The sequence below is a fragment of the Miscanthus floridulus genome, chromosome 2 (assembly GCF_019320115.1).
Source record: "Miscanthus floridulus cultivar M001 chromosome 2, ASM1932011v1, whole genome shotgun sequence".
Classification (NCBI taxonomy): Eukaryota; Viridiplantae; Streptophyta; class Magnoliopsida; order Poales; family Poaceae; genus Miscanthus; species Miscanthus floridulus.
Window position 1 is genome coordinate 137,256,845 of NC_089581.1, and position 13,028 is coordinate 137,269,872.

At 47.4% G+C, this 13,028-nt stretch overlaps 2 protein-coding genes across 5 annotated transcripts; both read right to left on the bottom strand.

Annotated features, from left to right (window-relative positions):
- Positions 1-261: 261 nt before the first annotated feature.
- On the bottom strand, positions 262-7,485 carry LOC136539807 (cytochrome P450 709B2-like). 4 transcript variants are annotated; one of them, XM_066531791.1, is made up of 5 exons: positions 6,956-7,485; positions 1,793-2,016; positions 1,440-1,720; positions 932-1,346; positions 262-853 (listed from the first exon to the last, which is right to left on the bottom strand). In XM_066531791.1, the coding sequence occupies exons 1-5, from the start codon at positions 7,245-7,247 to the stop codon at positions 383-385; spliced, it is 1,683 nt and encodes a 560-aa protein (XP_066387888.1). In that variant the 5' UTR covers positions 7,248-7,485; the 3' UTR covers positions 262-382. The 4 variants fall into 4 exon arrangements, with proteins under 4 accessions (XP_066387888.1, XP_066387889.1, XP_066387890.1 ...); XM_066531792.1 differs by having other exon boundaries at positions 1,440-1,687; positions 6,956-7,483; XM_066531793.1 differs by having other exon boundaries at positions 262-834; positions 6,956-7,482.
- A 3,061-nt stretch (positions 7,486-10,546) lies between these two features.
- On the bottom strand, positions 10,547-12,854 carry LOC136539808 (cytochrome P450 709B2-like). The gene is made up of 5 exons (XM_066531796.1): positions 12,473-12,854; positions 12,028-12,251; positions 11,659-11,906; positions 11,153-11,567; positions 10,547-11,073 (listed from the first exon to the last, which is right to left on the bottom strand). Exons 1-5 carry the CDS (start codon positions 12,732-12,734, stop codon positions 10,642-10,644), a joined length of 1,581 nt encoding a protein of 526 aa, XP_066387893.1. The 5' UTR covers positions 12,735-12,854; the 3' UTR covers positions 10,547-10,641.
- Positions 12,855-13,028: the final 174 nt, after the last annotated feature.

A 13,028-nucleotide genomic window follows, 5' to 3' on the forward strand; every position in this document is an offset into this window, starting at 1 on the left:
TGGTAAAGGTATATTTCTTGTCTTAAGCATCACGACCCCTTTAGCATACATAAACACAACTTGGTTTTTCTTATTACAATGTCTTAGATAAATATTGAATAATGAAAAAAAAATGATTACAATCTTTTAAATCATAATAGCGTATTATAGAAAACAAATATACAGTCAAAGACTGAGTTTGACACTCGCACTGCACTCTATAAAAATGAACAAAAGGGAGTACACATTTCATAATAAACGTTTATAACTAAACTCAAGAAAAACACATATACACCCACGACGGGAAGTACATATATATTAACATAATAATTAACAGAAAAACTAACATCAGTAGTAATCATATATATGATCTTGCCATACACCGTACCCTATTATTAGAAACTTACGGGCAATAATATTTTGTCACCCATGGAGGTTCTTGAAGATGAGAGGCATCCCACATTTGGGTGTCAAGGAGACAACATACTTTGGCTTGTGAACGTACGTCGGGGAGAGGGAGAAGGTGAACTTCCTGAGGATGACCGCCATGACGATCTGTGCTTCTATGATGCCGAAGCTCTTGCCGGTGCAGGCTCTCGGGCCTAGCGAGAAAGACAGCAGCGCGTGTGGGTCCGTGGCGGCTCTGGCGACGCCATTGCAAAACCTCAAGGGGTTGAACTCGTCGGCGTCGGAGCCCCACACCTCCTTGTCCCGCTGCAGCAGGCCGATGGGGATCGATATCACGGTCCCCTGGGGCACCTCGATGCCCCTGAGCACGGCGTCCGAAGCGGTCGTCCGTTGTATGTACACGATCGGCGGGTAGAGCCTCAGTGTCTCCAGCAGAACCATGTGAAGCTGCACGTATGCACGTCATCTTGTAGAAGTGAATGCAGAATGCATGCTTTTATTTGTCGTTATGAGAGTGGAGAGCTGCGTGATTGTCGGTACGTACCAACTTGAGTCTGGAGAGGGTGTCGGAGTTGGGAACGTCGCCGTCGCCGCCGCGGAACTCGCGGAGGACCTCCTCCCTGACCTGGTCCTGCCACTGCGGGTGCGTGCTGAGCAGGAACATGGTCCACACGAGGAGGGTGGCGGTGGTCTCCTGCCCGGCGCCGAAGAAGGTCTTGCACTCGTCGATCACCTCTCCGGTGGTCAGCGTCGTCGTCGTCCCTTCGTCGTCGCTCCCAGCTTGCCGCTCCGGCGGCTCCGGCGACCATGCCTCCAGCAGGAGCCCGAGGAGGTCGTCGCCATAGCCGCCACCGCCGCAGTTGGCGGCGGCCACCCGCCTCGCCATCATCGCCGTGATCTTGGTCCTCAACAGCTTGTCCAGACGTCGCACCGTTAGGTTGCGCCGAGTCGGCAGATGCCTGGAAAAGAGGGGGGAAATTATTGGAACCGGAACCAAAGTTGTTTGTCGAAAAATGCCACGAGCTTGCATTGTTATTGTTATTTGTTATTACCAGAGTATGGGACCATCCAACATGGCCTTGGCGCCCATCTTCTGCATCTGGTGCATCAAGACGAGGACCTCGCCGGCTTCCTGGTGGCTGGTGCCGAAAGCGGCGCGGCCGATGATTTCTGCGGTCAGGTCGCAGATGGCGCGGTCCACTTGTATCTCCGCTCCTTGACGAGCACCGCGGTGCAGTAGCTGCTCACACCATCGCTGCGCCATCTGCTCCGTTGCTTCTGCCGTCACCGCCGACATGCTCTGAACTCGACCAAAGTCAGTTGCTAAATCTGCCTATATATGAAAATTAATATATATACACATATGGTGCATGTGCGTGATCTTGTGAACGATGACGACGGCGACCTTGATCCTCTCGTGGTTGAAAGCTGGAAGGACAACTTTCCTGTGCCGTTTCCAGTCGTCGCCGTTTGCTAGTATGAGCCCGTTGCCCAACAGGACTTTGAAGACGGGGATCATGAAGTCCTTGGCAAACAGGCCCGTCCTGTCTGTAAGCACTTCCTTAATCAGCTCTAAATCAACTGAGAAGATCGCAGGGGTTGGCCCGATCCAGTACAGGAATGTCCTCCCTGATTGACCAAATGAAAGAAATAATCTCATGATGAGGACCTTTTTTGGTTCAAACTTCAAAGCATGCATGCATGTGCGTTCGCAATGTACGTATCTTTGGAGGTCCTTTTTTTTTTGTTGTTGTTGTTGAGAAAACGTATCTTAGGAGATCTGTAAATATAGAGTTTCATTAGGCCCAAGTTCTGGTTGATGCCATGCATGGCCGCGCTGGTCCTGCTGTGCGTGTTGCTTGGCTGACCCATACGGTTCCTGGTGGGCCTTCTCAGGATTACTGCTGGGCCGGTGATGGAAATATACTGGGCCCGAGAATGTCTGCACTCTACAAGATGCTGGCCCGCGTAGTGACAGTGGTTTGGGTAGTGTACACTGTATAGGTATAGTTAAGAGCCGGCTCTTTGCTTTGGTTGAAGAAGTTTATTTATCTCAGCTACTAGTAACTCATGTTTACATTACGGGCCCTCGTCGTAGAAACACAGAATTGAGCTTATGAAGAAACTAGGGATCACAAATGAGAGGATGCGGAGGCCTTTTTTGCAAAGTATATTTACACACGCATTTCCCTTTGCCATTCTCATCATCAAAAGTGCGCGGCCATCCGTTTGGACGAATATATAGGTATTGTTGCTTTTTAATAAAATATAGTATACACATTCCCGCACAAAAAAGCATGGCTCTATTCTGCTCTGTTTCAAATTATAAAACGTTTTGACATTTCTAAATCGCTCTATGGGAATCCTGCTACCAAAAGCGGGGTCGTGGATCGGTCCACGTCGCTCGCTAACCCGATAGCCGTTGGATCGAGGGCTCCTGCGATTTGGTCCGTTCGATACGGGTCCATTCGGGTATCGCACCCGTTTAAACATCGACCAGATTGAACCTTCGTCAGGCGCGGCTTCTCTGCATGCTCCCTCGCCCCAGCCTGCGCATCGCCAGCTGCACTGCACATCACCGTCGGCCGTATACAGCATCGGAGAGTCAGTCACGCCTGCTCTGGGGCCGCCGCACCGGCAGCAGAGGGTGCCTCGCCCTGCCAAGGCTAGCGGCAGGTCCGCCCCGCCAGGGGCCTAGGCCACCGCATCGCGGTGCCGTGGGGCGGGTATGCCGCTATCAACATCAATGTTCTAAATAGCGGGATTTAGCCCCCGCTATAGTGCTATTTAGCCTTTGGGGAGCTCCACAGCTAAGCTACACCACTTTTGACGCTAAATGGAATTTGCCGCTAATAGCAGCTAATAGCCGGTGAAATAGCACTCAAATGGAGGCACCTTAGCTCCACTATGAGGCCAGACTGAGCATGGGCTTTCAGCACCTTGTGGCCCAAATCACACGGCAGTCCAAATCGAGTCAATACACGCATTGGAGACTGGTAACCCTAGCCACAGACCACAGCCACCCATTCGTCTCGTGTTTCTTCAGACAGCGGCGGCTGCGGTCTCTACGCGAGGAATTGCTTCGACCGGCGGTGGCTGCTGCTGCTGCTTCGACCAGCGGCGGGCTTCTTCTCAGCTCTCGACGAGAGTAGTTCTCGCGGCCGCGGCGACGTGGTAGCAGTTGCTGCTGTTGGCCGACAAGCAGCAGGGAGTTTGATCTGCAAGCAGCCGTCTTCGAAGTGCGGCTGCGGGGCGACGAGCAACTTTGATTGGGGAGCAACGAGCTGGTGACCATGTCCCAACCAGAGCAGACAGGCAAGTTCCTTCCTTTCCCGCTTAAACGCTTTACTAATTTGCTACTGCTGATGTTGAATGGTTTACTCTTTACTGTAAATAAATTGACAATTATCCCATGAAGCAAGTAGAGTATCATATCTATTCCAGGTTGGTGCAGTAAGATGACCTTTTTATCTCATATTAATTTTTGTTGCTTAGGTGGTACTACATCTAAATCAGTAGAATAATCAGCTTCATGCAACAACATGGTGGCTAAATCATGGCTCAACTACACCTAATTTGAGGCTATTGGCGATAAAGATTCTAAGTTTGACATGTAGCTTCTCTGGTTTTGAGAGGAGTTGGTCAGTATTTGAACACGTAATAAAAATAATTGTACTTCCACAACTCACCTACATGAATATATTTTTGCATCGTTATTCATTCCTTGAATTTTATTCACCTAAACAAAACTAGGTGTGCACGAAAAAGCACAACAGATTACTTCATGAGAGGATGAGAGACCTTGTATTTATCAAATTTAACTCCAAACTAAGGCATAAGAAAGAGAACAAGATGAGAGATCCCATAGAGAAGGAAATAAATGATGTGCTGGAGGATGATAACAATAAGTTCATTACTGAATTAGAACCAAATGCACATCAAAGTCAAGAAGATCAGGGATGTGCAGAAACAGCAGCAAAAGCACAAGAAGTAGCATCACAGGGAGCATCAACATCACAAGCAAACGCCAAAAGGAAAAAGCCTGTGCGCCCTAGGAAGAAATTCAGGACCATGGCATCTCTGACGAAGCCTCGGTCTGCAGCCTCTACTTCTGAATCAGAGGAAAATCAAGATGCTATGGAATCTACTGATATTGAAGATGATTAGATGAGTACAACAAACTATTTAAATGCTGAAATGCATGTGTGATATACTGATATGTATCAGACTATGGCCTATGCCTCCATGCCTTATGTTTGTTTGTCTATCTGTCACTGTTTAGTTGGTATGCAGTGTAATGTCTGTCAACCTTGTTTGAACTTTGAACTCATGTGTGTATGTGTCTATGTGATGTATCATGTATGAACTATGAAGTTGTGATCTGATGTGTTAGTAAGACTTTGAACTATCGGTCCCTAGTTACTTGATAATTGGTATTTGTAATGTGATCTTCTATGTTTATTTTGTGTAAAATTACCTGATTTTTTATATATTTTTTGCTCAACCGCTAAATAGCTATCAAATGGCTTAGCCCGCTATAGCTTTTCTTAACCTTTGGGAGAGGCAGCCGCTAAGGGGCTTAGCCCAATATTTAAAACATTGATCAGCACGAGCGTCACGTGGGCCTTGGTCGCCGGCTCGCCGCCTTGCTGCTCACGGGCAGTGGAGCCACCGACGTGGCCAACCAGCCACGGACCACCTCCGGTCGAATTGCGGCCACCCCCCGGTGCGCGTGGGCCGGGCGAAGCCCGCCTCCCTCCCCTTGCCGTCCTCCCAGCCCCAAGTGCATCCTCAGACGGAGCACGATCCAGTCCCATGTGCAGTGCTCTCACTAGTCACCACTCCGACGGCCTCTGTGTGTCCTGCCGGCATGGTCAGTTGCTTCGTCCCGTCAGCTGAACTGCTGAAAGCTATGCCTTTCGCCTGTCACTCACTTCATACTCCATTTCGTGCATATCGTTGTTCTCCATCCCAGGTAGCCTCTCCTTCCAGCTAAAATTGTGTCGAATTTTTACCAACAAATGTCATGATTGGTAGCCTGTATGCCCACGCCCACACGGCTCTCTCTGGTTGGCACAATACAACATCAGAGAGCTAGCTTCAATAGATGGTGCTCTCAAAGAAGACCTGCATGGCTGCATCAACGAATTGCAGGAGATCGCCACATTATGGAGCATCGCATTGGGGATGAACGCCAAATGATGGTCAACTCAAAGGACGTTTTTCATGCCTGCAACGTATTCGACAAAATGTCCATAACCTAACACAATAAGCTACAGAGCCGTGTCAATATAATACATGATGAATTATTATGATAAATTATCAGTCCCATATTTATATTTTTAAGGACGCTATAAACTTGGATAACACAATTCTTTGGAGTTTCAGTGGCATCGATGTCTGAAATACATACCCTTTTTATTGTAATAATGCTTCTGCTTATTATAAGAAATAGGGTAGACTAAATACAATTATACCTTGCTATGCCCTTGTTCATCTGAGGTTACTCTACGTGTTAGCTATGTATAATTTTTTACATATTCATGAACAAAAATATTGTGAACAAGAAGCTGATGTGAAACCGACAAGAGTTGTAATCTATGTTTTTCTTAGTTATATAGCACCTTTTGAGAAGGTAAGTCTTCTATTCTTAGCTGTTATTTTCAAGCTAAACTATAGTACTGAATCTAAATTGATAATAAAATATGATTTGTTCTACCACAGACTAGGCAAGGTATATTTTGCACAGCCCCGAAGTGGCATACTGATTTTGACTCAGACCAATAGCCTAAAGCATCTGAAAAGGCCATGAAGTACTACATAAATATATCTTAAGTATAGCATATACCTTCACTCAGTTGGCTTTCCCTTAGCTTTTTTTGTCATGCTGATCTATGTTTCCTCCATAGGTTATGTTCCTAGAATTGTTTTAGCAATAAAAAAATTGTACTTCATTCATTACTAAAGAAATTTATGCATGTCAGACCATCATTGGATCCATGATCATGGTGTGTCCGCTGACCAAGCTCTCCATCCCAGTATTCTCTCTAGGCTCCTAGCCTAAATAATTCATTGCAATGAACAAGCTATAAAAGTTCACTCGAGTGAATATTTTTATCTACTTCACTGCTCTCACATTATGAGACTTCCATTGTGGTATTTCTGCCTTTTGGATCCGAACTGTTTTAAATTTTGGCCTGGTACACTTCAGTATACGTTTCTTCATACCTTCTCAGCATGGCTCTAGAAAACTATCCAGGTAAAAATTTTCATCAATGTCTCAACTACCATATGAAAAATAGAATCATCACAAGGTTTTGCCTTCTCAGTATATATACTAAAGAGGGAGATAACAATTTCATGATACATATATCCTCCGCTGGCCTCCTCCATGGAGGGCGCGGCAAAGCCGTGCTTGAGTTTCTAGTACATAATTTTTGTTACGCACTCAGATATACATTATGTCTAGGTATAGAGGCTGGAATACGTTTACTACTCGATCCTTACCAAAAGTAAACCCACACTATCATAAATATATACGGATCGGAGGAGTGTTATTAGAGTTTACCATACTCGACGACCCATCTGTGGAACGGTGGCAGCAAGATGGGCATGATGTCATGGCAACCGACGTCCAGGTGCGGAACCCTTATCCGGCTGGCACGCGCCAGCCGCTTCACCTCCGGCAAGGACCCGGCCAGGAAACGGTAGGGTGGCCCCCGGATGCCCTGCCTCGCGAACGACCGCGCCACGGCCCGCGGTTGCCACACGAGGCGCCGCCACAGCGCGAGCAGCAGCGCCAAGAGTACTGCAGCCAGCAGCAGGGGCGGCGGCGCCCACGGCCACTGGTCGGCCTCCATATATGCCACAACCGCAAGGCGGGCTATTCATTCATCAGCTCGATCGATCTCGTATGCATGCGTAGTCGTCCTCTCCTAGCTCTAGTTGTACGTTGGCGTCCTCATGGGAATTGCAGGGCCGCCCACACGTTCGCCGTGATCGATGGCTTCTCTCGCAGAAACTCTCCGTCTACTAGCCGGTTGTTGCTTGTGTGTGTGGAGCGCTTCTTCGGTGATGTACGCGCGCGCATATCGTGTGATGTGACAAGTTTGAGACTCGCTACATACACTTGTGTGTTAGCGTTTTTGCTAACTTGTCAATTAGTACTAGGTGAGTGTCATTGCGTTGGAAAAAAAAATCTAGTGGATCGGTGCCAAATTGCTAAAGTAGTATAAGAGAGTATATTCCCTTATATCTAAGGGGGCAGTCCTATCTCTGAAATCACAGGTATAGTTTTCTTTTTTGCGAAAGAACAGGTATGGTTTTCATAGATACCACATCATCATCAAGTCACTGCACCAAGAAACTTCATCGTGCAACGCCTAGCTCCTTCAGTAGAGGTCTAGTAATAATTTTGTTGCCATTCTCTTTCGACACACCTTCTCGTTCCCCTATCCACTTCTCCCTTCACCGTCCTCTTGGTTTCTTCTCTCCCGACTCCACGACGAGAGGGCTGCTATATTTTTTTTGTGGGCAACTTTGATCCATGAGAATATTTTTAGTTTTTAAGATTTACTTAAAAAGGGTGCATGGGAGGGGGGCATATGTTGGCGACTAAAATTAGTAAGGGAAATCATCTTAATCGATTTCAAAGGGTGTTAAATCATAATTTTGACTTCACCATTTTGTAGCATTTGATAAGATGGTAAAAAAAACATTTGTGGGACATCCATTTTGGAATTCGGATGAGGTAGTTATTGTAATACCAGAGCCCATTATAAGCATGTATTAGTTGTATTGTTACCCCATGTGGCATGTGTGGTTGTGGTTGATGGATGTAGTACCACCTTGGAAATTTAGAAGTGTAAGGGTCAGCTTATAATCCTTGTCATTCTAAACGTAGCACCTTCAGGTTAACCTTTTTACACGAAGCGAGGACGATAGTGTAAGACAGGTGATACGTGTATGTAGACCCATTCCACATGTGGAGCCGGACCATATAAGCAGATTTTGGACGCATGGTCTTGCAGTTATGGCCATTAGAAGATCCAAGCTTGTAGAAACCAGCTTAGCTTGTTTGGAAGACTAATCTGAGTTAAAAGTTAGATTTTACATTGGAATTGGAATCTGAGTTAAAAGTTAGATTTTTTCACTGGAAATTGGAATCCAGCTTAGCTTGCGCTTAGCTTGTTTGGCAGACATATGAGTTAAAAGTTAGATTTTTACACTGGGATTGTAAGGAGTTTCAACTCTATTTTAAGCCAAGAGACCTCCCCACAAGGTAAATATGTAGGTCTAAGAGCAATTGATACACACCCAATCAAATTAAAACAATCTATTTCTTCTCTTTTTTGTCTTGTCTTCCTTATCCTTGTGTTGCCAAACCCCTACTCGATGTACATATTTTGATTTTACGATTAGCGGTGTCGTCCTAGACTTGCTGCTTGTAGGGCAATCCAATGATGCCCATGCCCTAATAATAGGTTCCCTCTCATCTGAGAGTTTCAACGATTTTTTTACTAGCATGCTTAGAATCTAAGTCATTCATCATGAAATATGCGTGATAGATATTCGTTATTGGTTACTTGGTTTAGTCATGAATCGTTCACCACGAAAGCATGATAATTACCCTCTCTTAGGCAATACCCGTGAGTTCTTGCTTGACCAATTTCTACATATTTGTAGCGAGTTGACCCGACCGGATCCACACAAGCTAGTGGTTTGGTGTTTGACCAAACTCTGCGTGACCTTTGACAGTAGACACAAGAGAAGAAATGTCATTGTGTTTCAGCTCTACGACTCATGTACCAATGTCTCTCTTTTTTTCTTGTTAACAATATATGTCTTATATCTTCTAGTGAGGATATGAGCTACCTTAGTTGTTCGAGAATGTGGATCAGATCATCTAGGTAAGTCCTCTTACCTCAATGGAGCGAATTTAGGTGCCTATTTTCTCCTCAATATAAAATGCCTCCTAGATCTTGTTTTTTTGTCTTATCTTCTAGTGGGAAAAAGTCTACTCCACCCCCCCAACTATGGGGGTGGTCTACATAACCCCCTCAACTATGAAACGGTCTGATTTACCCCCTGAACTTTACAAAACCGTCTAATTAATTACAGATAAAATTGGATTTTTCAATTAATCTAAAGCTACAGCAAAAACTTTGTACTAAAGCATACTATATTATATATTCACTGTATAGATCTACTCATGTGGAGTCCAACAAAATTAGATTTTCTATTTTATGATTTTACTGTAGCAAACCGCCGCTGAAAACCGTCTGGGGGGTAAAATAGACGGTTTTGGAAAGTTCAGGGGGTAAATCAGACCTGTTTCATAGTTGAGGGGGTTACGTAGACCACCCCCCATAGTTGGGGGGTGGAGTAGACTTTTTCCACCAATAAATCATGATGCCTGGAGTAAATTACATTGTTGGTCCCTAAACTAGCACACGATTCTCATCTAGGTCCCCAAACTATGAAATTGCATATATAAGTCCCTAAACTAGTTAAGTATACCATCTCGGTCCAAAACAGCTACGTCAAAGTCCATTAGCTGACGTCACGCTCCAGTGTGAAACTGGCATGGGTTCGTAGCTCATAATTACAGGAACGGACCCTAAACTAACATGTGATTCCCACCTGGGTCACAAACTATAAATTTACTCATCTAGGTCCCACTAATAGAGAAATGACTTTCGGTTCGTACTTTTAGTCTCGGTTGTGTTGGGATCCGGGACTAATGTGAGCATTAGTCCTGAGTCTAAATTTTACAGGCACCAAAGGCTCTTTTATCTCGGTTGGTAACACCAACTAGGACTAAAAGCCACCCTTTATCAACCCGGACTAAAGGGTGACCTTTTAGTCTCGGTTAGTGTCATAAACCCAAATTAAAGGTCTCCCACCCGGGACTAAAGGTTCCCCACGGGTGAAATCAAAACGAGAGCGCCCAGGACTTTGTCAGATGTGGTGTGCAATTGAGTTGGTAAGGAAGCTACGCGCGAGGAAAAGGGTCTTGGGTTCAAAACTCACGTATTGCAAGAGCGGTCTCCCAGGATTTAAGCTATTTTTTTAGTCCCGGTGATGGTCTTTAGTTCCGGTTGGGAAACCGGGACTAAAACCAGTTCCCAACTGGGATTCAATCCCACCTGTTTACTAGTGCAACCTCTTAACAGCAGAATTGTAACGTGCCATTTATCACACACTAGTCATATATTCACTTTCACACTCAAGAACGAGCTTTTACAATCTTTCTCAGCCATCCACGTTCCTGACGATGAGAGGCATCCCAAGCTTGGGTGTCAAGGAAAGGAGATACTTGGGCTTGTGAACATAATCTGGGGAGAGGGAGAAGGAGAACCTCCCGAGGATCATCGCCATGACAACCTGTACTTCTACGATGCCGAAGCTCTGTCCAGTGCACACTCTCGGGCCCAGGGAGAAAGCCAGCAGCCCCTTGGGATCCTTAGCGGCCTTTGTGAGGCCATGCTCGAACCTCATGGGGTTGAACTCGTCGGCGTCGGGGCCCCAGACCTGCTTGTCCCGGTGCAGCATGGCGATGGGGATCGAGATGACGGTGCCCTGGGGCACATTGATGCCTCCAAGGACGGCGTCCGATGCAGCTCTCCGCTGTATGTACACGATGGGAGGGTAGAGGCGCGACGTCTCCAGCAACACCATGTATAGCTGCATGCATGCATGGGCCATGGGTGAGTGTTTGTTTACATATGGTGCAGTGCAGCAGCATGCTCATCGCATTGGTTACCAGCTTGAGCTTGGCGAGAACATCGGCGTGGGGGACCTCGCCGTCGCCGTCGCCGGTGGAGAATTCCCGGACAACCTCCTCCCTGACTTTGTGCTGCCACTTCGGGTGCACGGCGAGCAGGAACATGGCCCAGACGAGGAGGGTGGCCGTGGTCTCCTGCCCCGCGGCGAAGAAGGTCTTGCACTCGTCGATCACCTCGTCGGTTGTCAGCGTCTCGCCGTTGTTGCCATGCTGCTGCTGCTGCGGTGTCCACGCCTCTAGCAACAGCCCGAGTAGGTCGCCCCCGCCGCCATTGCCGCGCCCACCACACTTGGCTCCGTGGGCGGCCAGCCGCGCCTGCATGATGGACATGATCTTGCTTCTCAGCTGTTTGTTCAGACGCCGGACGTGCAGGTTACGCCGAGTTGGCAGATACCTAAACAAACAAAACAAAATTACTCGGTTGTTGGTGCTGCATGCACAAGTGAATACAGAATAGTAGTAGCACCAGCACCAGGTGAGTGTACCAGAGTATTGGAGCATCCAGCGTTGCCGCAGTGGCGAGCTTCTGCATCTCCCGCATCAAGACGATGACCTCCTCGACCTCCCGGTGGCTCGTGCCAAAGGCGACGCGGCCGTTGACCTTGGCGGTCAGGTCGTTGAAGGCGTGGATCATGTCTATCTCGGCTGATTCCTTGTCGCCGCTTTGGTGAATCTGCTCGCGCCATCGCTGCATCATCTGCTTGGTTACCTCTGCCGTCACCGCCGACATGCTCTGAACACGCGCAGCAGGCCGGGCAAATGAAATCAATCAGCAGTCAGTTGCTATATTATATACTACTTGTAATAATGTTTGAAAGCAGGAAAGAAGGCTCATGCATGTTCTATCTCATGACCTTGATCGTCTCATGGTTGAACGCGGGGAGGACCACTTTGCGGTGCCGCTTCCAATCGTCTCCGTTTATCAGTATGACACCGTTGCCGAAGAGGAACTTGAGCACGGGGATCATGAAGTCCTTCTGATACAGGCCCGTCCTGTCCGTCAGCACTTGCTTAATCAGCTGTAGATCAGTGGAGAAGAGAGCGGGAATCGGCCCGATCCAGAACAGAAACGTTCTCCCTGTAACAATCATGGAACATATGTATATTGATGATGAGGTTCAGTTTACTCAAAATCTTAAAGATAATTCTCGCAAAAAAAAATCTTAAAGATAATGTCTTGCCAGCACTGGTTCACGAGTCACGACCAATTGCATCCAATTGCATAGTTGTTAACACTTTTTTCTAAAGACGAAGGGAAAAAAAAAAGAATTAGCACTGATAGTCATCAGTTTTGCCTACCATAGTCAGCGACCCATCTGTGGAACTGCGGCAGGAGGACGGGCATGATGTCGTGGCAGGCGGCGTCCAGGGGCGCCACCCCTCTCCGGCCGGCCATCAGCAGCCGCTTCGCCTCCGGCAAGGACCCTGCCAGGAACGTGTAGGGCGGGCCCCGGACGCCCTGCCTCGCGAACGACCGTGCCACGGCGTGCGGCCGCCACGCGAGGCGCCACAGCGCGAGCAGCAGCGCCAGGAGCGCGGCCAGCTGCACGGCCACCACCATGGCCGCCGATCGATGCGTAAGGCTTGATCAGAGCAGAGGCCGTTTTTTGTTTTCCCGACCCACTCACTGACTGAAATCCAGGCGTGCGGCTACCATGTGGGTGGAGCGTCTTGCTTGTATTCATCATAATATGCTATATAGTTCCTCGCAAAAAAAAAAAATGCTATGTAGCGTGCATGGCTCGTTAACAGCATGTTGTAGGGTTGGCAACGTCGGTGCCATACTGCTATGTCGAGTTGAGATGGTGTCGATGCGGGACCCACGGGATACACCGTAAGGAAGAGAGAAGATCTA

Bases quoted from the DNA above. Each gene is read 5' to 3' on its own strand.
- LOC136539807 (XM_066531791.1), bottom strand. From the start codon at position 7,247: ATGGAGGCCGACCAGTGGCCGTGGGCGCCGCCGCCCCTGCTGCTGGCT. The intron at 2,017-6,955 runs GTAAACTCTAAT...TTGGTCAATCAG, and splicing joins CAGATGGGTCGTCGAGTATG to GGAGGACATTCCTGTACTGG. The intron at 1,347-1,439 runs GTAATAACAAAT...CCTCTTTTCCAG, and splicing joins TTGGATGGTCCCATACTCTG to GCATCTGCCGACTCGGCGCA.
- LOC136539808 (XM_066531796.1), bottom strand. From the start codon at position 12,734: ATGGTGGTGGCCGTGCAGCTGGCCGCGCTCCTGGCGCTGCTGCTCGCG. The intron at 12,252-12,472 runs GTAGGCAAAACT...TGATTGTTACAG, and splicing joins CAGATGGGTCGCTGACTATG to GGAGAACGTTTCTGTTCTGG. The intron at 11,568-11,658 runs GTACACTCACCT...TTGTTTGTTTAG, and splicing joins CTGGATGCTCCAATACTCTG to GTATCTGCCAACTCGGCGTA.